Source organism: Denticeps clupeoides, chromosome 8 (genome assembly GCF_900700375.1).
Source record: "Denticeps clupeoides chromosome 8, fDenClu1.1, whole genome shotgun sequence".
NCBI classification, from domain to species: Eukaryota; Metazoa; Chordata; class Actinopteri; order Clupeiformes; family Denticipitidae; genus Denticeps; species Denticeps clupeoides.
The window spans coordinates 18,504,068-18,527,102 of record NC_041714.1 but is presented as its reverse complement, the minus strand read 5'-3'; the positions used below and the strand labels follow the sequence as shown (position 1 = coordinate 18,527,102).

The window sequence follows — 23,035 nt, the reverse complement described above, 5'->3', positions numbered from 1 at the left end:
AAATCCTGAATTGCCAATCAGTTAAATTAGGGGCTGGCAAATTTTTAAGCTCAGGGGCTAAGTTGACTTTTAAAATGTGTCAGACAGGCCAGACCAGCACCAAATGCACACAAGACATGAAGACATAAACATAAAAAATGCCTTACGGTGTTAATATTTACATTCACTTTTAGTGGGAACTGTGTTGCTTATCAACCTTCGCCTGCTAAACTAAGAAAGGAAATGAGCGGGTTGGATGTAAATAGTTGAATGTTACTTGCTGAGATGTGTGTTACATGGGGGGGTTAAACACAGTTTATTGTAGGTTAGGCACCGTCTACATTGCGTGGTGTAAGCAGTAAAAGTAAAAAAAATGGCCGCGTCGTACTGTGGACTTCGGCTACCTGCTAAACTAAGAAAGGAAAGGAAATGAGCGGGTTGGTTGTAAATAGTTCAATGTTACCTGCTGAGATGTGTGTTACATGGGGGGTTAAACACAGTTTATTGTAGGTTAGGCACCGTCTACATTGTGTGGTGTAAGCATTAAAAGTAAAAAAAAATGGCCGTGTCATGCTGCTGACTTCGGCTAGACACTTAACCCTAAATTGCTCCAGGGGGACTGTCGCCTGGAGTAGGTAGGGTGGTAGTAGCCTAGTGGGTAACACACTCGCCTATGAACCAGAAGACCCGGGTTCGAATCCCACGTACTACCATTGTGTCCCTGAGCAAGACACTTAACCCTAAGTTGCTCCAGGGGGACTGTCCCTGTAACTACATGATTGTAAGTCGCTCTGATAAATGCTGTAAATGTAAATTGTAGTAAGTGGGGTTTGAACCTGGGTCTTCATAGGCGAGTGTGTTACCCACTAGGCTACTAGCACCAATGACACGATAGACTAGACATGAATATAGACATGAATATATACATCTCATGGTCATTGCGGGTAAACCGCAAACGTGACGCCACATAAATAGATAATAATGAGTTTGTCGTTCGAGAAAAGCGGGGCCTTTAGTTTTAACTAGAACGGGGGTCGACGTGTACAGCCCCGGCCGCCAGATGGCGCTGCGCTCTGCCTTGTTACCCGTGCCGTGCGGCACGACGCAGACGGCGAAGAAGAGTGGATGTTGCCCCCGAGTCGTGTCTTGCCATGCAGAGTTTTGAGTGGCCCTGGCAGTACAACTTCCCCCCATTTTTCACGTGAGTAGAACCCACAAAAAGATGCGGCTCCGTGGCTCCGGCGAGGCCGCGTTTCGGTCCTGGTTCCGGTGCTGAGGGGCGCGTCCAGGGACCGCGGTTAGCCGCCTAGGCTACGGAAGCGCTTCAACGTCGCCGGAATAATAATTATAATAATAATAATAATAATTCGTGACGGAGCTTATTTTTTCTTATTTTACATGCATACGTGCGTCAGAGTGACAAAAATGCGGCGTGGGTGTAATTTACTCTACAGCTGCTCTTTATTTACGCTCCCGTCCCACCAGTCATATGCTAATTATTATACGAGCCGGAGTTTAAACTTAAAGCTCCGTTTAAAACGCACAAACTCTCTCGAGGGTTTGCCCGATCATGGACTAAAAACGTTTATCAAAAATGCCCACTGCTCACCAAAGGTGATGGTTAAAGGCAGAGGACGCGTTTCACCGAGTGCTGTGCTGTGCTGTGCTGTGCTGTGCTGTGTCACATAAAAAAGTGAAGTGATACACAGCACATAGTGACACAATGAAATGTGTCCTCTGCTTTTAACCATCAACCAAAACAAGCGCCCGGGGAGCAGTGTGTGGGGACGGTGCTTTGCTCAGTGGGACCTTTGCGGATCGGGATTCGAACCGGCAACCTTCTGATTTTTTTATTTTTTTTTACCTTCATCTTTTGCAACATTTCCCTGTAGATGAATGCTTGTTCTGTGTACACATTATGGTCTGGAGGCTGCAGGACTGACCCCCGTGCTTCGTTTTCAACCAGATTTTTAATGGTGTCATTGTGACAGTCGGCCTGCGTGACTGTTTACAGGTTACAGCCCAATGTTGACACCCGACAGAAGCAGCTGGCGGCCTGGTGCTCGCTCGCGCTGTCCTACTGCCGCCACAGGAAGCTCTACACCTTGGACGTTCTCGAGGCGCAGGAGAGTGCGCTGTTCAACAACAAGAAGATCAGCCGTATCCTTGCTTCCCTGTGCTGGGTGCACAAGAGTTCATTTTAAATATGAACGATTTTTAGTCTTGACCACATTCCCAGGAAAACTCTCGGTGGAAGCCATCCAAGTCATCTTTGAGGAGCTGAGGAAAAAAGGTAGACAAGTAATAAAAATACTTTATGGGTAATTAGAACAAAAATGGGAACAGTGTTTACATTGGGGACAACTTGAGGCATATTTCTGGCTCACATATTCTATTTCCAACTTAAATATCCCTTTGCTGTTAATAAAATATCCCCTATCTGTCTGACCTATCTGGTCGAATTTTTCGCTGGTACTTGTGACAAATTTTATTTGTCACATACATAGTCATACACAGTATGATATGCAGTGAAAGGCTTTTAGCGACTGCTACAGACCACAGTATTGCAAATGTTGCGAGTATACAATGAAGACCAATATGCAAATATTGAAAACATAACCAAATATTACACTTTTATGTCTTTAACATAAAATATGTGTAACAGGTAGAGTGGAGGTGTGCAGATGAGTGAAAGTCGCAAATAGACTAGTGATATGGTGATTTGCAACAGCATGAAAGGGCTTTCATGATCATCATCAGAAAAGATGTGTATGTTCAAGAACGTGTTTTATGTATATATTTTAAATTTATAAGCCCCAAATCATGCTGTCAGAGTTTTGGGGACCAATTATAGTTTAGGTTCTATTTACATTGACTGTTTTTGAACCACAGGGAACTTGGAATGGATGGACAAAAATAAAACCCGCTGCCTCATCATGTGGCGACGACCAGAGGAATGGGGCAAACTCATATACCAGTGGGTATGTGTTGCACATTTTTCATAATTCCATGAGGCATGGTTCACATTGCTAATCTCAATATTTATTTATTTATTTATTTGGACATTTTATTGTGCATTTAAATGTTATATATTGCATATTGTCTAAATATTGTTAAAAATATACACCCTGGCTTTTTGTAAAGATGATAAGCAGATAAGACAACATGATACAAGGTTTATACTGAATTTTTCTAATAGGAGCTTCATATACAACCAGTCAAAAGTCTGGACACACCTACTTTCTGACGCATCCTGCATTTTTTTTACATTATGGAACTAAGCCAAAGATACAGGTATAGGAAATAATGCACGTGATGGCAACATTTCATACTCTGTTACCAACAGTCCTGAAGGTTTATGCTGAAAACTTTCTGATCATTCACTCATGTTAATGAGCATGTCATGAAGCAGCTTTTGATTATGACAATAGTGAACAAAGCAGCCATGAAGGTAAAAAGAGGAAAAAAACAGATTCATCTAACTTTCTCCAGATTCAACAAATAGTAACTATGTTTCCTGCATTGGAATCTTCAGAATGGCTCGATCTTAGTCTCTATAACCGCCACAGAGTGATGTGTCCAGATTTTTTGACTGGTAGTATAGATGCAAAACTCCTTATTACTGGTGATGATTGGCCTGTCCAAACCCTCTCAGGTCTCTAAAAACGGCATGGTGAACTCCGTATTTACCCTGTACGAGCTGTCCAGTGGAGAAGATACAGAAAGCGAAGGTATGGAGCTGCTCTTGGACGAGTCTGCTTGTTCTGTTATGTCTCAGATCAGTTAAAAACTATGACAAAGTAATATTTCTTTTCAAGTTTTACAATGACTTATCTCAGAACGGTTCACTAATGCTGCAATGTTCCTGATTGATTTCCCAGAATTCCACGGTTTGGAGGAGTGGATGCTTCTCCGCGCTCTGCAGGCCCTGCAGTCAGAGGGAAAAGCTGAGGTCATCTCCTTGGATGATGGGAAGGGTGTGAAGTTCTTCTAATTGGAGCTGGTGGAACACAACCTTGTGTTTCACGATTCTGGGTTCTTCTGGTGGGGCTAAAAAAGAAAGCAGCTGCACTCTGTGGCATATCTAGATGGGGTTGCTCCATCACCTGGCCCCTCCTGGCATCATTTCTTGCTGAATACTTGTGGTTTTCAGGAAAAGGTACAATGTCTGAGTTTGTCTGAAACCCTGTGAAAAGGTCTGTGTCTGAAATCGTCCACGTTTTATTCCTGCCCTTTTCAGTGCAGCAATCCACTAGAAGACTAGTTCTCAGAGCTTCCCGTACCAACCACAAATCCAAACGACATCGTCAGTGTCCAGAAATAAGAGTCGTGCTAAATCCTCCCTGGCCATGATTCATGGAGGAGAAGAGTGCTGAGCCTCCTGTAGCATACTGTACGTTGTGTTTATACACGTCTTGGTCCTGACCACCTTTTCTACCAGTCTGTACAAAATAAATGGGAGAGACTTTTCGTTTCTCTGCTCATGTTTGCAATCTCTCATCGTGTTGTCTGTTGTGTTATTTTTACCAAATCCTGTACACGTCGGCTCATGCAAACACAGATCTGGTATGCGCTGCTTGCTCCATCCCATTGACTTTCAGTGGGGTGCAGTTCTGGCTGAAGAATGTCTTATGAAAGCCCTGGATTGGCTCTACTGGCAAAAGGATAAAAATTATCCTTTCAGAGTAATTAAACAAAAAGCAAAAGACTCTTCACAGTACACACAGAATAGGTTTGTGCCCAGAAGCATGTTTGGGACTATTACATTTTTTTTATTAAATGTAGGAAAATAACATAAAATGTTGTTCTATATGTATACTGCATTTAAAGCAATTAAATTTATTTATTTATGAAATCAACACAAAGTTTAATAAAAATATAGTTGCTTTTGGCAAATGTTCATTTACACTCGTATGTTCTCTCAGCTCTAAGTGCAACAGATGCACACCAGCTTTCAATCACCCATGCATATCAGCTGGGTGTCAATCGGGAGGTTTTATTTCTGTGGGAACACAGCAGGGTCGTCAGTGGTTCCTCATCCCCTCTGCTCCCGAAGCACACTGAGGCAACCGCCTAGCGACACAACTCGTGAAATAAAACACATAAAATAACCCACCACATGAATTCCAACAGTAATTCAATAGTACAATTATGTACAGGTGAGCCCAACCGCGACATCAAATGACGGTAAAACTGAAAAATGTTTGTGGCAGAGAATAAAGTTTGTTCCTCTTTTTTTCAGAACTTATATTACGGAGCATAATAACAATAATTACAACCATCTATAACTTTGATACGCCTATATACAACAGATAATATGGAGAACACACTGAGGCAACTGCACATAAACGCGCATAAAGCTGAAGGATGCACCATCAATATAACCCTGACCACACAGGCAACGCGGAGCCAAAATTTTAGTTCAAGCCCACAATTACACAGAAAACACAGGTACCCCGTAGCTTAAAATGACCACAGTAAGTTTTGTTGGAGTTCACATAACATACATACAATCTTTTTTCCCGTAACATCCCAGCCACATAAGCATTGAACTCGATTCATTAATAGATTGGGATAATAATATTTTTTGTTACCAGACGCCCTTTTCCAGAGCGACTTACAATCAGTGGTGACAGGGACAGTCCACCCCTGGAGACACTCAGGGTTAAGCGTCTTGCTTAGGGACACAATGGTAATAAGTGGGGCTTGAACCTGGAACTTTATGGTCTTCTGGTTCATAGGCATGTGTCTTAACAAAGTGAACTAAATGTGTCCTTAGTGAGGGGTGTGTCATGAGTCCACTAGGTCACCTCTGTCCCGTGTGTGCAGAGAGCACCTCCTTATCTAAAGTTCTCATATTTTGAAACAAACAGCACTCTATATTTCACAATGCTGATGCTTGAATGTTGGGTATGAAAGTGTCTGTCAGATGAACATAAGGGGATCTAAATTCAGTTCCATTTGAACAGAATAAAATTTCTGTCCCTGTCATGTTAAATCTGCCCTCACTGGGGCATCCTTTCCAACTGGACAGCAGCAGACTTTGGGTGAGTGATTAATAGTCATCTGTTCAAATGCAAATCGGCTCAATCCTTCAGCCCCACAGCGAATGTTGAGGATCATGGAACAAATGGAGGAGCAAATTCTAAATTATAAGCCTGCCATGCATAAACAGTGTCCTTAAACCCGTTCATTTTGCAGGACCTGTGTGTTGGGTTTTATTTTTATGTTATTGGTTTGATTTTACTTTGTTTGATTTAAATCCGAGACCTCTGGTGTGTAGACCTGATATTCACTTTCTGATTTCTGCTTATGCTGATATGGCCAAATTCATTTACATTTACAGTATTTATCACACGCCCTTATCCAGAGCGACTTACAATCAGTAGTTACAGGGACAGTCCCCCTCTGGAGCAACTCAGGGTTAAGGGTCTTGCTCAGGGACACAATGGTAGTAAGTGGGATTTGAACCTGGGTCTTCTGGTTCATAGGCGAGTGTGTTACCCACTAGGCCAAGTAGATTATGCGTTCACAATTTGTCAGAATATATCATGGTATTTTTTTTAACGCTGGCTGGATGGGCGCCGCGTTCAGGTGCAGGGGGCGTGGCCGGGCGGGGCCTCGGCGCGGGGGGGGCGGGGCCGAGTCCCGTGTGCGCGAGTCTCTCGCTCCGCTCCGCGTGTTGATTTCAGGAGACTCGAGGTCGCCCGTCGCGACGCGCACTTTTTTACCGAACTCCTGCTGCCCTGCCGGGAATGTTGCGGGCGTGTGGAGAGTAACGCGCGACGCCGCCATGTCGCACGCGGGCTGCGCGTTTCCCGCGTTACCTGTGGACCTGGACGCGTCCCTCAGCGCCCGCAGGAACTCGTACGTCCTGCACAAGATCAGCGTGGACCTGGAGCCGCAGGTCTTCTCGCTGTCGTGGTCCGCGGGGAGTAAGACCGACTCCAGCCCGGACAGCAGCGCGGCCAGCCCCGCCGGGACCAGCCCCGGACCCCCGGAGCACAGCTCGGACTCGGACGCCGAGGCGGGCAGGAGCGCGTCCGCGCCGCGCCGCAGGCTGGAGAGCCGCCTGGAGCTGGAGGAGAAGGAGGACGTGGAGACCCGAGCCGTGGCCACGTCGCCCGACGGCAGGTTCCTCAAGTTCAACATCGAGCTCGGCCGCGGCGCCTTCAAGACTGTGTATAAAGGCCTGGACACGGAGACCACGGTGGAGGTGGCGTGGTGCGAGCTGCAGGTGAGGAGCACTACGTGCGTACGTCATCACGCATGGTACTGTACTAAACGTGCACTGGTTGCGCGTCTGTCTGTCTGCGTGTACTTGAATGCCACCGAAGTTCTTGCTGTGTGCTGATTGGTCCGTTGGTTATTACACGTTGAAATCTGTCCTTTACTGGGGCAACTAGACGTGTGTGTGTGGGGCTGTGACTGCTGTCCTCGTCACACTGGCCACCGGAGCTGGAGGATCAGGGTGTGGTTCTTCTACCACACCCAGGTATCTGAACACCTGAATGTTCCACACACACGCACGCTCAGAGTCGAGCTGTCCTGAGCGGTGATTTGACTTGTCTCCAGCCTGGTCCGCTGTTCTCTGCCTCCACCCGTTGTGGAAGGTGTGGTGTGGTGGTGTGAGAACTGCTCGGACCATCCTGCTCCGTCTGGAAAGTAACTTGTTCCACTTGTCACTGTGAAACCCTGTGAACCCCAGGCTGCAGGGGACGCGTGAGGGGACGAGTGATGGGACGCCCAGTCCTTACCAGCTTTGCCCTCCGTGTTTCTGCAGAGTCTTGGTTTCTCCTCCAGGTGAAGGTTCCGGCAAGGTCAGCAGTGGAGTGTTGGTTTATGTACCTGTACCGGTGGCTCCTGTTCTACTCTCAACATGGAGGAAGAACGTTCCCGTTGTAATGAACCTGTGACAAAGTGCAGCAGTGAAGATCTGGACACATTTGATATTTCGCTGTTTGAGGCCTGAGGCAGATCAGAAGGTGTTTAGTCAGAGAGTGAAGGTCTTACTGGCGATTAGTTTTTGGTCTCACACCTCCTGTCCGTATGGAGGGGTGTGGGGAGGCGGGGCTCTCATTTACATGATGATTGGCCGGCTCTAGGTAGGCAGGTGGGGCTTCGAGAGTGGAGGTTCTCTGGTTCCTGTTGGCTCACGGTGGAGATGAGGCCTTCGCATCAGCAGGAACTCTAATCCAGTCTAACAGGATTCAGGATGCAGCTCTGTTCAGGAGCTCTGTTGTAAGCATACACACACACACACACACACACACACACACTTTCACTCAGAGTAAATATACTTGCACACACCCACCTGATCTGAAATAACACACTAGACAGCATTTCACACTACTGGCATCTCTCAACCAGATAGCGGAGAAGGTTCTCCACCCGTCCTGGTCATCTCATGGAGTGGTGATGTAGAGCGGGCATGAAGGTAAAGAGAGTAAACCGGGACAGAACGCGTCCTCAGCACGGTGACCCCTGAGTCCCTCTGAGCAGTCAGTCTGGCCCTCGCCGCGTCCAGGACCGTGAAGGACCATCCGCTGCCAGCTGCTGGTCCAGATGCCCTGAATAAAGGGGACATTCCGATTCCCTCGTCCCGCTGGCTTCAGAAACCTCTGACCCGGATCTCAGCAGCTTAACTGAGAAATGGGAGAACAGGTGGCTCCTGCAGAACTTTAACAGGGACATGTTTTTGAATATTTAGTGGTTTTAGTGGGAAGTGTTGTGATCCGATGTGCCCTCTGGGATGAAATGATTATGAACCATATGTCCATTTTATTGTCCAGCTCCTGTCTTCATGTTTCGGTAGAGGAGAGTTGAGGAGAACATGACAGGACGTGAATGGATGCATCTTTTAATTATTAACGCAGTAGTAGCAGCAGCTGGCAAGCAGAAAAATGTGTGTGTGTGTGTGTTCTGTGGTCGGGAGAATGAAAGCTTGATTTGATTTATAGTCCCTGCTCTCAAAACCCACAGCGTTATGGAGCCTCAGGAGAAGGGACGATGACGTAGGTGTGCCTCAGGGTGAGCGATAAGTGAGCAACACCCTGACCCCGCCTTCCTGTCCTAGCCCCGCCTCACATGTCCTGCCCTCGGGCCGGTATGCTTGTGTTGCTGCTGCAGGGGGAGGAGACTACGTAACACATAGAGACCTCTGACTACACGGGGAACCATCTGAACCACTTCAGAGGGACAACTTCGTATCCTACGTGCCAAACGTTGAATAGTCAAAATTTTTTTTCTTTTCCTGACCAAATGTGTGTGTGCTTTTTTTCCTACTTCATCACCAGTCCTGAACCCCATTCAGTCCCTCACAGGGACATAAGTGAAAGTGAAGTGATTGTCATTGTGAGACGCTGCAGCACAGCACGCGGTGACATGGTGAAATGTGTCCTCTGCTTTTAACCATCACCCGTGGTGAGCAGTGGGCAGCCATGACAGGCGCCCGGGGAGCAGTGTGTGGGCACGGTGCTTTGCTCAGTGGCACCTTGGCAGGATTCAAACGGGCAACCTTCCGGTTAGGGGACCGTTTCCTTGCCCGCTAGGCCCCCAGCATGTTGAAGGACGACCAGGTCTGCATAGTCAGGAGATCATGATGAGTCCATTTCTGCAGACCAAACAGGTCTCTAAAACCAGGTTTCACCTCAACGTTGCAGATGGTCCTCCAGGACCACGATTGGGACACTAGAACATTCACTTTGGTTCCTTTTTCCTGCGCAGTTGCCATTGTTTTGGACCATTTGGTTTTAAGGGTTAAGAAGTGAAGCAGATGGGAGGAGAAGAAGGCCTCCTGTAGCTGCACGCTGTTTCTGAACGTGAGCTGTTTTCTTTTACGGCGTCGTTTGGAACCCCAGCATCACAGCTTTCCACGTTCCCTGCGGAACCATATTCCTGCTCCGTGTGTGGGGATTTCCAATCAGCCCAGCTAATCTCTCCATCAAATTCTGCCAGTTCTTCACGCTTAATGTTCTCGTAAATACCCATGTTGGTTCTGTCTAATGTAGGTCAACGTGTGGTTTCATGATACATGTTTTGAATTGTAGCAAACCCCCAAAAAGCCATTTTCATTCTGCGTGTAGGCGTGGCTGCACTTGCATGGCTTTCATTAACCTCAGATAGTGGGACACCTGAACGGAGTCCATCTTCAGACGCGTCTTTGTCGTCCAGCCCCACCGCGGCGCTCGAAATCGATTCCGCCCGAATTTCGCTCAGTGTTCCGGTTTCCCATCAGGCACGTGGTGAACGTGACTGGATGTTGTTCTTCCGAAGTAAACAGCGCTGTTTACTCCATATGAAAGGAATGTTCAGCAGTTAAGCAGCCATGATTGATGGCTGTTATTGTTCTGAATCTGCACCAGCGAGGGGGCGTCGCTCGTGCCAGTGGTTACCACATGGCGGGAGGAGGACGGGGCGTGGCCCGCTGCTATCATTATCGGACGCGACCCCTGCTCTCATGTGGGACATCTTGTACTGTTGACGTCCACGGCGGCACTTAACGGTCCCCGGGGGGCCGGGGAGGGTGCTGCCGTTTATCAGATGAAAGCAGAGGAACGTTCTGTAGGACCTACACTCAACCCTCGTTTTCGGGCCTCACGCTCAAATGTGTTATCTGAGGGCCATTTTTGCAGTTTTACTGGTTACTTCATGTGTTAGATGGTGCTAGAAGGTCCAGTTCTGTCTGTGTTTTACTGCCAACGAAACCCCACGTCATATCAGCAGGTTCCTCCTGGACACGCGCTTCATGTCAGTGGCGACCTCACCCGTCACGTAGGGGAGAGCGTGGGGTACAGGGCGGGGCAAGGGGAGGGGTTTATATAATGGCCATGGGTCTGAATAAGTATGCAGGATAAGTGTTCCATAAGTCAATTTTTCTTTTCTTTTCTTTTCTTTCCTTTTTTTTTTCAAGTTCAAGGTTTTTATTTGACCACTATGTGCTCTGAATAGTAAAAAGAAATAAAGAAAATAGAATAAAACAGTAATAAGGCTGGTATAAAAAAAAAAATGCCAAAATGCAAACAGATTTGTTTGTTGAAGTTCTCTGGCAGTAAGGATGCACATGTAATGGAACATAAGAGTGAACGCGTGTCGTTTTAATCTGCAGCGTGGACCATGTTCCGTATTAAACTGGTCGCATGTACGTTCCGGATGTCCGCGTCCTGAACTTTTTCATGCAGACGAGCAGCTTGTAGTTTCCAGAGAACTCGGGTTCTGGACTCCACGTTCCCTCACGTTTCTATCAGAGCGGCGTGATTCACGGCCCCTAATAACGCACAGACGCGAACGTGAATGTGCTCCATTGTTTGCTGGAGGAGGAGGATGAGGGAATGGAGAGCGTTGTGGCGATGTGGCTGGATAATCACCAGGTTTTCAGCGTTTCCAGTCAACAGGCTTCTGTTCATCTCCGTTCTGGCCCCCTGGCCGGGAGGGAGGATTTGCCCGCCGCCTGTTTTAGTTTAGAACATGTAGGTCATAGCAGATTTCACCCACTTTTCCACTCCAACTGAGTCGTCATTACAGCATCAAGAGGCCAACTTGCACGATAAAGCCAGACGACGTCCTGCCTGTAACGTGCACCGTCGTCTAAACTTTACGGCCTTGTGACATTTTGCTTGCACGATTAGGTCGATGTGGGCGTGGCTCTGTCCCACGGCCGTCAGGTGATCAGGCGATGGACGGTTGGAGTGAAAATGTGGATAGAATCCCGGTATGAGTAGATCCCGCAATTATCGGATAATTTTCCTCCTTCCCTTTGTGTCGGCGCTCGGGGCGTCGCCTGCAGGAGAACCGCGCTCGGCACAATCCGACATGCATGGACCAGGGCTGGGGTCAATGTATACTCTCCGCAGCAACGAGTCCCTCACCCCGAGCTCCCCCTGAAAGGGGAGTGGCTCCTCTGGAAACCACGAAAGACAGTACAACGGGGGACTTGTTTGGTTGCGGTGAAGAAATCACCGTAGAGTGTCTGCGTCACTCTCTCCTCCGGTTGGATGCGTTTAGCTGAATCTGGTTGCGTTTACCGTATCGAGTGCCGCTCATGAATCATTCAGGCAAAGCCGTGTCGTGTGTTATCCCACCGGCCGGCCAGGGCGGGGCACGGCGGTGGCTGCTGCAGCTGTCTTCGGCTGATAAAGACTCTGTAGGACGCAGCGGCCGTATCTGTGCCGTCAGCTGCAGGGGACAGGTCCAACACCGGGGCCAAATCCAATTTGCCAGGCATTCCAGGAATCTGGACGTCGGGACGTCCTTTCGTCAGCCTGTCACTGGAGGAACATGCAGATACGCCTCCTGTACTGATCCTTCACACGCTACTGTCCCCCCCGGCCGGGACACCGGGGTTCCAGCACTGGAGTGCAGAATTGTGGGAAAACTTTACTCATTGCTCGTTACATGTTAATTGAAATATCTTCTGGTTTATGGATCATGAACACGAGATCCAAATAATAAGGATTTTACATGCAATCAATCAAAAAGGGATTGACGAAATGTCCCACTTCTGAAAAGAGGTTTATTGAAATCTCAGGTGAGTCCGGAGAACAGGATCAGTTAAATTATCCAGGTCTGCAGCATTCCGATGATTTATGGATTGAAAACATGAAACAGTTATGGAACGAACAATCTTTTAATATTAATATAATTTGTATACTAGCTTTCTGAATGTAGAGTGCAGAAAGTAGATGCATCTCTGTGTTTTTTTTCCCGGATCCCACTGTGGTCCTCGGTGTCCTCGCTGTCCCCACTTCCTGTCGGCATCTGTGTGTATCTGGGCTGGAGCAGGACCACATGCTGCTCTTCTCCTCTCAAACGTTAACCTGCTGCTTCAGGGATGGAATGGGGGATTAAAGCAGGACGATCAAACATCTGCCATCATTCAGGAAGCCACCTCTGAGCACTAATCACTTTCTGCAGGGCAGGACTCTTGCCGTATGGAGACCAACTGTCTTCCTGTTGATTCCTGTTCTGTGCATTGTGTCCTTAGTTTTGCCAATTTTATGCAAGTGCCCTCAGACTGGTAAATGTGCCCGTTCTGTGTTGGTTCCTTGGCTCCTGGCGGATCCTGAAGATCTGATCACATGAAGATGGTGGTGGAGTTTGGTTGTGATCAGGTGAATGAATCTCCTGTCGTTCAGCATCTGCTGGATGCGATCAAAAGGAGGTGATGCACCACATACCTGGAAGACAGGGAGACGCTTGTCCTCCTCACTTCCTGTGGACGCTCTCAGGTTCTTCAGGACCTGCTGTTAAAGTGGAGGGGGGACGTTGAATGGCCTTGCTGTGCCCCCTGGCCCCAGATGAGATCCCCTGGGCCCTCTGCGGCAGCGTTTACCCCCGTTACGGCCCCTGGCTGTGTGATTTGTGCTTTACAGAGTTCCTTTAGCTTCACTGAGCATGAATTCCGCACCAGTCCCAACGCATCAGCAGTTAAATTGTAACGTAAATAATCGAAACGCTAAACCGTAGCACCGCTGTACTGAGGAGCGATGATGCCATTCTGAAAGCATTCGAATCTCTGCTACGTGTCTGGCCTGGAGACTGACGAGCCCCGCCCACTTGTGCATTTCACATGTCTGAGTGCCTGGTTCTCCCTGTTTATCTAAGTGGAAATGGTGGAGTACGTCACTTGGGGGTGAAGCTGGGTTCAAATGTCACCATGGACGGATGGCAACTAGACAACAAGGGTAAATAAACAAAGTGAAATTCCAAACAGCTGGACACGACTTGGACTAAATTGTCATTGCAGACAATGTAACATCAGTTGTGTGGTGTTGGTTTGGTTATGCCCACTATGGTGCAAACTTGACAGAAAAATGGTGTTGAATTTTGTAAATTATAGTACGCAAGTAACCTGATTTACATTTCACACCTTCTAAAATATGAATAAGTGTGTGTGTTCTTGTAATTTTCTATTAGTCTTGTTAACGCTATTGGGCATGTTTTTATATATGTTAATAATCTGAGCATCAGAATATCGGTCAATATCGTCCAACCATAATTTAAAGGCAGGTGGATGAGTCTACCTAGCCCCATATCATCAGTAGAATACTCTAGTGAAGTCAGTTTGCTGCAGGACGATGATCCAGAAAGAGTGGCACACAGCACAGCACATGGTGACACAACAAAATGTGTCCTCTGCTTTTAACCATCACCCTTGGTGAGCAGTGGGCAGCCACGACAGGCGCCCGGGGAGCAGCGTGCTTTGCTCGGTGGCACCTTGGCGGTTGGGCAATGAAACCAGCAACCTTCTGATAACGGGTCCGTTTCCTTACCCGTTAGTCCATCCCTGCTGTAATGGAACACTTCATTACAGAATTGTGACTGTTATCTGCTTTAATATTCCGTGAAGTGCCTGCCCGCGTCTCAAGGTCCTCTAATGTTTAACCAGCACTTGTCCTCTCAAACTTCAGTCCTAATTCCTGCAGTCCAGCCTCGGGTGACACGGGGACCTGGAGGAGCACCTCAGCACCTCAGGAGTGAATATCCGAGCAGCAATTTTAACAATCAAAGGTGCTTATATAAGCTTATTCCAAATGTGCTTATTCCATCCCCCATGCTGAACTCTCCCTGACTCCGCCCGTTACTTTCAACATAGGAGCTAAGAATAAAACCTCCTCCTCCTATTTATAAAGCAGCTGTCATCAGCAGCTCGGTCCAAACATCTCCATCACACCCCCCTGTGCAGCAGTGGGGCACTTTTAGCTCAAGTTACTTTTTTTTTTTTTTTCTTCTTTTGATTAAAGTGAATACTTTTCAGCCTTCTCCATCTGTCTGAAGATAGCTGTGGTGGAACATCAGGAGGGGCTGATTGATGAGCAGCGGCTGTTTATTTATATTTTTCTCCCAACTCTGCTTGTCCATATCACCTCTAGATGAACTTCGAATTTAGATATTTACATCTGCCCAAACCACTGATGGTCTAGGTACGTGGGAGGACTAATGAGGCAGCAGGTGGACAGTAGATGTGATGGAAGCAGGAGGACCGGGTCAGAGCATCTCCAACACATCAGCTCTTGTGTGGGGTTGGTGGGTACAGACCACAAGTGGTCCGTTTGTTCAGGAATGGTTTGAGGATCATGAGTTCAAGGTGTTCAAATTTGTGGCGTGTGCTGGAGAAAATAACCTTGTAGCTTAAAGGATCTGCACATGGTGGTCTAAATTCACAACTAACATCACCACATATCTGTGTTTAAATATTTGTCATTCTAGAACGACTGAACACAGTTCAAGAAAAGTCTTCCCACTGAAACTCTGTGTGTGTGTGTGTGTGTGTGTGTGCGCATGCAGCTACAACTGTCCGCAACCACTCTTTGCTTGCACAGCTGATGAAGCACTAACATCCAAAAAAAAAAAGTCAAGATTCGCAAGAGTGAAAAACCAAGAGAAACACAACCTCACCTGCAATACACACCCCGACACACACTTTAAACCTGCAATACACACAGTGTAGATGCTGCACTCTGGAGTGTTTACTTGTTGGGAGCATCATAAACTTTGTAACTGGGAGGAGTTTAGCTAAAAATGTCCAACCGGCAAAATCTGATTAAAGTGCAACACAAGACAGGATCTACTTTGTTTTTTCTTTGCAATGGTACTCAGTTGTGTGCTTTTATATTCTCCCTCCTCCTTTCTCCCTCATTTATCAGACGCCTTTATCCAGAGCGACTAACAATCAGTAGTTACAGGGACAGTCCCCCCCCTTGAGCAACTTGCACAATGGACACAATGGTAGTAAGTGGGATTTGAACCTGGGTCTTCTGGTTCATAGGTGAGTGTGTTACCAGCTAGGCTACTACCACCCTGCAGTAAATATGCAGTAAAAAATATATCATATACAGTATGAGTATATGATACAATGAGCTTGACTGGTTATTTAAGGTGTGATGGGAACTACATCAGTGTTTATCTGGAAAGTTTTTGTATTTTTGTGTGTGTCTGTGCCAGCTACCTGCAGTTTATGGTTTAGTATCCTGCTGTCTACAGGAGGAGGAAAGTGTGTGTGTGTGTGTGTGTGTGTGTGTGTGTGTGTGTGTGTGTGTGTGTGTGTGTGTGTGTGTGTGTGTGTGTTTGTTTTAAGAGGACTGGGCACAGGGCATCCTGAGGGGGTACGACCTCTCAGCCTTTATTTAAGTGAAGCTGCAGTGTAGCTGGTTGTAAACGTGCAGACTGGCACATGCCACGCACGCACACACACACACACACACACACACACACACACAGCCTTTTCCCAGAACTTGTTGAATGCAGGATTCATGGTGCTAAACTGAGGTCTCTGAGGAGTTTTCCACCATGTTCTGGTGTGTGTGTGTGTGTGTGTGTGTGTGTGTGTGTGGATCACGTTCCACTCTGCACAAAAATCGAGGCATTCAGGTTGACTTGCAAACACACAAATGCCTTTTTACCCACAATTACCAAACGCAGGTTCGCTGCCCCCAGTTATCGGAAAGCCACAGCTTTTAGGCATCTGATGTGGAAAATGATTATGTAAGTGAGAATCACACACACACACACACACACACAGCTCTACTTTTGGCCGGGCAGCGGGCTGTTCCAGCTAACAGGTGGTAAATGAAGGCAGAAAAGCCACCAACCACCTCGATAGATGTTAGAACGGAGCATGGATGCATGTAACTCTCTCTTCTTTTTCAGACGCGGAAGCTGACTAAGATGGACCGCCAGCGGTTCAGTGAGGAGGTGGAGATGCTGAAAGGTCTCCAGCACCCCAACATCGTGCGCTTCTACGACTCCTGGAAGTCCTCAGTCAAAGGGCACAAATGCATCCTCATGGTGACCGAGCTCATGACCTCAGGAACCCTGAAAACGTGGGCGAAGAGACAGTTTTGATCCACCTCACCACACCGTGATTTCTGTCGTAATTCCTCCCCCTGCTTCCTGGTTCAGGTACCTGAAGCGCTTCAAGGAGATGAAGCTGAAGCTGCTGCAGCGCTGGAGCCGCCAGATCCTGAAGGGCCTGCACTTCCTGCACACGCGCGCCCCTCCAATCATCCACCGCGACCTCAAGTGCGACAACATCTTCATCACCGGCCCCACCGGCTCCGTCAAGATCGGCGACCTCGGCCTCGCCACGCTGAAGAGCGCGTCCTTCGCCAAGAGCGTCATCGGTTTGTCTCACATCTGGTTGTACGGCTGTGTGAAAGCTTGTGATCGCGCCGCGGCCTTCTACAGCCCCATGGCGAACTGTCTCCTGCAGGAACTCCGGAGTTCATGGCGCCAGAGATGTATGAGGAGAAGTACGACGAGGCGGTTGACGTCTACGCGTTCGGCATGTGCATCCTGGAGATGACCACCTCGGAGTACCCGTACTCCGAGTGCCAGAACGCTGCCCAGATCTACCGCAAGGTCACCAGCGTAAGTGGCATCTCCTCCTGCTTCCCTAAAGACCCATCTGCTTACACTCAGGGCACAGCGGGGGCTTCCCATCAGACGGTAAAATAAGAACGCGGACTTTCAGTGTAATTTGGGCCACTGGCGCCACGGTCCCTTTCCTCCAGGGAGCCGTTCGGGGCTTTGCGCTCACATCTGTTAAGACTTTTTGCAGAACGGGAAGAAAGTAGCAGAACCCATTCCTTGGGGTCCAAGGTCAGTCCCTGTAAATCCTGGTGTGGCGGCAGGTACACGAAATTCTACACGTTAATCAGTGCGTCCGTCTGACCTTCCGACACCACAACATATCAAGTCACAATCATGCCCAGCAACCAGCCCTTGTGATTTGATCTGATTGCTGAATTAGAGTAGCGTTTCAACATCTGAGGCCTCTTGGGCCGAGTAAACAGTTGTTTGCAGTATTTAGTGTTTAATGATTTGCATATGTTGACTTTAAGTTGATAAGTAAGTTGTGTAGGGTTTGCATAGCACCGCTAAGCTATGGCGACCAGATCTTCTCTTTGCCCAGAACGTGTCTGGCCGGGTTTTTCGTCTGGGTGATTAAACATTTGTCACGTCATCTTCCACGCGCATATTCAAGCTCATTATAAAATGGCGTAGGAAACTGGTGGTGGTCGCCCCCTGCTCACGTTTGACCTTTGCAAACCGCCACCCCCCAATCCCGCAATCTTCACTATCAATACCCTACCCCCAACATGTTATATACTCTATGACCCTGCCTGCCCCCCCAACAAAAACTGTAGAGACACGCCCCTCCCCAGTACATATCAATGTATCGGTTCATCGCCATATCGCAGTTCTCCTTTCATGCGACCAACTTTCAAACATCTTGACCTTTTAGCAGCAGCTGGATCCAAATCTGCCTGTCAGCTTAGTCAAAATCACAATGCAGCTTTGAAAAATGTCCATTAATATTGACTCACTTGACAGGAAGTGATTGTATCTCCACTCGACCTTCAGAAGAATGTCATTCTTCATGAATGGAACCGAAGATTAGAATTCCAGGTCTGATTTGGGGTGGCCAGACGTGTGTGTGAGTGTGATAGAAGAATCTTGTCCAGGAGAAACGGAGGCTCTACTGTCACAGAGCTGAAATCTCATTTCAGATGCAAGTGACCGAGGTGCTGCAGCTCTGGGCCTGGGGACGTTAGAGGGGCGTTATGTGTGACCGCACACCTCAGTGTTTGTAAAATGACGTCTCTCCAGGGATGATGGAACACAGACAGGGCGTTTTGTGAGGTGAAAGGCGCCGGCGGGAAGGAGCTGAATGAAACCGTTCAGTTCTTTAATACAATAGCTTCAGTGTGACTTTTAAAACATTAGTCGCATATAAAACCTTTTACTGTAATTTCTGTCAGGGTTGATGGTGAATCCACAGATTCCTTCTGAATCTTTCTCACCTGTTCCCATGTGGGGGAACTGTTGCATGACTGTTATAATGGCATTTATCAGACAATCTTATCCAGAGTGCCTTACAATCAGTAGTTACATGGACAGTCCCCCCTGGGGACCCTCAGGGTTAAGTGTCCTGCTCAGGGACACAATGGTAATAAGTGGGGTTTGAACCGGGGACTTTGTGGTCTTCTGGTTCGTAGGCAGAATGTCGTGTGAAGGACAATCTTCATTCATAGTTCTGTTGTGGAGTTACTGGAGTTGTTCGTGTGCAGCTTGAGCTTCTGTCGCTTATCAGCACAGGAAGCACTCTGTCCCTCATCCACCTCCTCCTACCAGGATGTAAAGTGGGCGTAGCTCCGGGATTGAAACAGTGTTCTGCTTTCTGTGCTGAGATGTTGGAATATGAAATGAAACAGAAATTTTGTGTGCAGGGTATAAAGCCAGACAGCTTCTACAAAGTGAAGGTTCCAGAGCTGAAGGAGATCATTGAGGGCTGCATCCGCATGAACAAGGATGAAAGGTGACTGTGGTGTGACTTGTGTTTGGTGTGTGAAGCAGTGATGTGAGCAACAGTCTTTTTCGACACAGATACACCATCCAGGACCTGCTGGAACATGCCTTCTTCCAGGAGAACACTGGCGTGCATGTGGAGCTGGCGGAGGAGGACGACATGCAGAAGTCCAGCCTGAAACTGTGGCTGCGCATGGACGACACCAAGAAGCTCCATGGGAAGTACAAGGACAACAATGCCATCGAGTTTCTGTTCGAGCTTTACAAGGATGTGCCGGAAGAAGTGGCCCAGGAGATGGTGAGTTACCACAGCGACATGGATGGGCGTGTCTGTCGTGCAGGGAGCACAGGAGCACCACCCAATCATTGTTTCTCGCTCATGACATCATAGCCACTTAACTGGAAATAAACCCGACTAATTATTCAGTATTAGTAAAGACAATTCGGTTCAATGGTGCTAAGTGAAGGGACATGGTGCCATCAGTACAACCTCAGCCTCTTTCTCACACTTGTATCATTTAGCCAGATGTAGTTTTTAGAATTCATCTATTGACCATAATAATCCTAATAAATACAAAATGTCAAGTCCTGGCCACTTGCGCTGAATGTGCCCAAATTAAATAAATTATGTCACATGGATTGAATTTTTTTTGTTTAAATTTTTATTTTTTTACATATTGAATGCATTTTTGAAAATAGTGAAGTGAAAGTGATTAGTTGTCACATTCAACCATCCCCCCTAGTGGGCAGCCATGACAGGCGCCCGGGGAGCAGTGTGTGGGGACGACTCGGGATTCTAACCAGCAACCTTCTGATTATGGGGCCACTTCCTTAACAGCTAGGGCAAAACTGCCCCAGTGGCTTATAATATTATGCATAAAAAAAGTAGGATTTATGAGTATAGTAAGAACTGTGATTTAACCCAAACACTTGTTTTCTTGCATAATGAACAATTCTGCTCCATCATTTTTGTGTTGTTAGTCTGTAGGTGTCGTTTGTGTCACACAATCCAGAGCTATTAGATCAACCATATGATCTTCATAATCAGAGCAGCTTAAAAATGTAACTCATATTTTACTTTCTCCATATGAACTTGGTCAAGATTGTGACCGCTTTGTAGAACATTTACAATGTGTAATTGCTGTTTTATGAGTTCATGTAAAGAACGTTGTTGTCCGGGTGTCTGGAAAGTCTCATCTGGTTTCCAGATTTTCAAGTAACCAGCTTGAAGGCCATGCAAAAGATTTCAGAATTTGCTGCGAGGCGAATAACTAGCGTGTTAAGAATTTATTGGGGACGCACAAGCAGACCAGTATTTGTGAATAGCCACACTACAGAACTTTTTAGCCTGAGGTTCTTGCTGGACGAATAGTGAAGTACACAAGGCAGGAGCCGTCAGTTATCGCTATGGTAACTCGATAGCCAGACACGGGACAAGGAGGTGGTAACGTCTTCGGTTACAAGCGCTGCCAGCGCTGGATTTCCCAAACATGCTGTCCCTTGTCCTCTGGGGACAGGTCAATGTCGATTTTAATGAGACGGACTTTCACAATCACTCCTTTCTCTCCGTTTCATTCCATTTTTCATCACAAACAAATTTGTCGGGGGTTCAGGAGATGTGGATTTGGCTGCTGTTGTTGTAGAGTTAGAAACTTCCTCTCCTCCCCCCCCCTCCTGCAGGTGGTTCTGGGATTTGTCTGTGAGGCCGACTACAAGCTGGTTGCCAAGGCGATGCGTGACCGCATCACAGCCGTCAAAAGGCAGCGTGAGAAACAGCGTCGCCAGGCTCAGGAGATGAGGAAGAGAAAGGAAGATGAATGCATTGAAGAAGAACCCGAAACTTTCTCCACCAAGCCGCCTCTCCAAAGCCCCGCCCAGTCACCCTCTGAAACCCCGCCCACTCCCATCTTTCCAGACTCTAACTTCTCTCCTGTTCTTGGTCCCGTGGACCCCATCGTCTCGCCTTTCATCGGTTCAGCAGACACCACCCCCTGCCCCCTTCATACACTAGAGGATTCTGGGATAAATGGGAGTTTCCTGCCTGAACCGGAAGAGACTGAAGCCGACCAGCACTTCCGCATTCACAACGCCAGCTGCTCCTCCACCAACTGTGAGCCTCCATCGCCACCAGCATCACATGCACCCACACACCAGGCGTGTCTGTATCTGTGTGTGTTTTTCAGGGTGTGTGGGTGCGTGTGTTTCTGAAAAGATCTGAAAAGCAGCAGCCATTAATGTTAGCCATGATTCTGTCTGCATCAACTGTCAGACAAAAAAAAAAAACGAATTTCTGCTCACATACACACTGGTTTTTATACTCTGAGATCAAGTGTTCTGACTGAAGGCTGTTGTGTACACACAATACATGTTTTGCTTCAGACCATGCGTAGAACTGTTTAGAGATGTACAGTGCTGTGCAAAGGTTTCAGTCGGTAATGAAACTAATTACATTCTGCAGAAAAACCCTTTGGGTAAATCAATATTTGATCAACATTTGACAGGTTTTTTTGTTGCGTTAACAAAATTGCTTGCAGCTTAGATAAACAGTGATTTTTTTTTTTGGTTCGTATTGGTGCCCAGTAAGGTAGGTGTTCATGTACTAACTGCTACTGACTTCTCCTCACCAGCTGACTGTGAAACGGATGAAGGTTTTGGTCCTTCCAGGATGCATGTGTTTTCCAACAGTGATGGCAGACCCCCAACCCCACAGACCCCAGCCGCCTCCTCGGCCCCGCCCACTCCAGTCTCCACCCCACCTATGCCAGCCCTGCGCTTCCCATCAGTAAGTGCGATGGGATGTCATATTTTTAAAAGAATCTGATATTTGTAAAGAATCTGATTTCAAGCAATTGAGACAATTTCATGCTTTTTCAGAGCATCGCTGTGTCCAGTAACCCGGAATGTGGTTCCTCGGGGTTGGCCAGTGGCTTCTCCTCACCTGTAGACAGGTACAAACATCTTAAGATTTAAAGCAGCTGCCCCTGTCCTCCACATGTTGCCCTACCAGACAGAAACCATGATGAACTCATCAGCACGGCTGTTGTTTATTGGCTCTGAGGATGTGTTTGACTTCAGTTCTGACCAATCTGAGGAGTGTTTATCCCTCTGGGACATTTGCTGGTGGAATGACTTTGTTCTTCGCAGGGGTGCGTGTGTGTGGGTGTGTGTTTGTGTGAATTAGGAGGGTGTCATCTGGCTTCAATGTTCTCTTGCAGTTGCATCACAAACGTTTACAAATGATAAAGGATAAAAATGAGTGCAATTATTTCTTCCACTTACAAATATTGCTGTTGAATTGGCTCAGGTTAGCAAGCCGTTTTGAAGTTCTCTCTCGGTGAGCGAAGCTAATGAGCTAACACTGCTAATGAGCGCTCTCCTCATGAGAGCATCTAGTTCACAAAGCAGAGAGGGCTTTAAAATCACAGGCCAGACGCGCCAAGCAGCAGGCCGTAAACGTTTGCGGGCCTCAGGGGAGGAGGGCCTGCTGATGCCCGCTGTTCGGTGGCCAGTGTGGTAAAAAAAAAAAAAAAAAAAAGTGCCGCTGATGTTCCTCCGCACTGGAGCCGAGAGAAGGCTGTCTGTTAAACACGCCTTGTGTCCGAGCTGCTGCACGGCACCCATGTTTTATTCTCCGTCCTGAGTGGTGAGGTGCTGGATACACCTCGATTTCTTACGCTAATGCAAGAAATCTCCACTGGGGGCTGAGAATATTATCTGTGAAGGACTGTAAACGGACTCCGCCCAGAGC

The 23,035-nt window shown here is 47.4% G+C and overlaps 2 protein-coding genes across 5 annotated transcripts in view; both read left to right on the top strand.

The window, feature by feature from the left end:
* The first annotated feature begins 910 nt into the window (after positions 1–910).
* vps25 (vacuolar protein sorting 25 homolog) lies at positions 911–4,479 on the top strand. The gene is made up of 7 exons (XM_028989272.1): positions 911–923; positions 1,027–1,180; positions 1,994–2,139; positions 2,219–2,272; positions 2,872–2,960; positions 3,635–3,710; positions 3,861–4,479. Exons 1-7 carry the CDS (start codon positions 911–913, stop codon positions 3,971–3,973), a joined length of 645 nt encoding a protein of 214 aa, XP_028845105.1. The 3' UTR covers positions 3,974–4,479.
* Positions 4,480–6,658: 2,179 nt separating this feature from the next.
* wnk4a (WNK lysine deficient protein kinase 4a) overlaps positions 6,659–23,035 on the top strand; it is a 28,337-nt gene continuing 11,960 nt past the window's right edge. For 2 of the 4 annotated variants that reach the window (XM_028988616.1, XM_028988615.1), the window contains exons 1-9: positions 6,659–7,216; positions 16,627–16,799; positions 16,879–17,099; positions 17,189–17,346; positions 19,209–19,297; positions 19,366–19,585; positions 20,968–21,397; positions 21,915–22,069; positions 22,162–22,235. In XM_028988616.1, the coding sequence (XP_028844449.1) occupies positions 6,773–7,216; positions 16,627–16,799; positions 16,879–17,099; positions 17,189–17,346; positions 19,209–19,297; positions 19,366–19,585; positions 20,968–21,397; positions 21,915–22,069; positions 22,162–22,235 (1,964 nt within the window). In that variant the 5' untranslated portion in view covers positions 6,659–6,772. Of the gene's footprint in view, positions 7,217–14,361; positions 14,488–14,849; positions 15,004–16,626; positions 16,800–16,878; positions 17,100–17,188; positions 17,347–19,208; positions 19,298–19,365; positions 19,586–20,967; positions 21,398–21,914; positions 22,070–22,161; positions 22,236–23,035 lie in introns of those variants that run through there. The other 2 variants (XM_028988617.1, XM_028988618.1) reach the window with 2 other exon arrangements.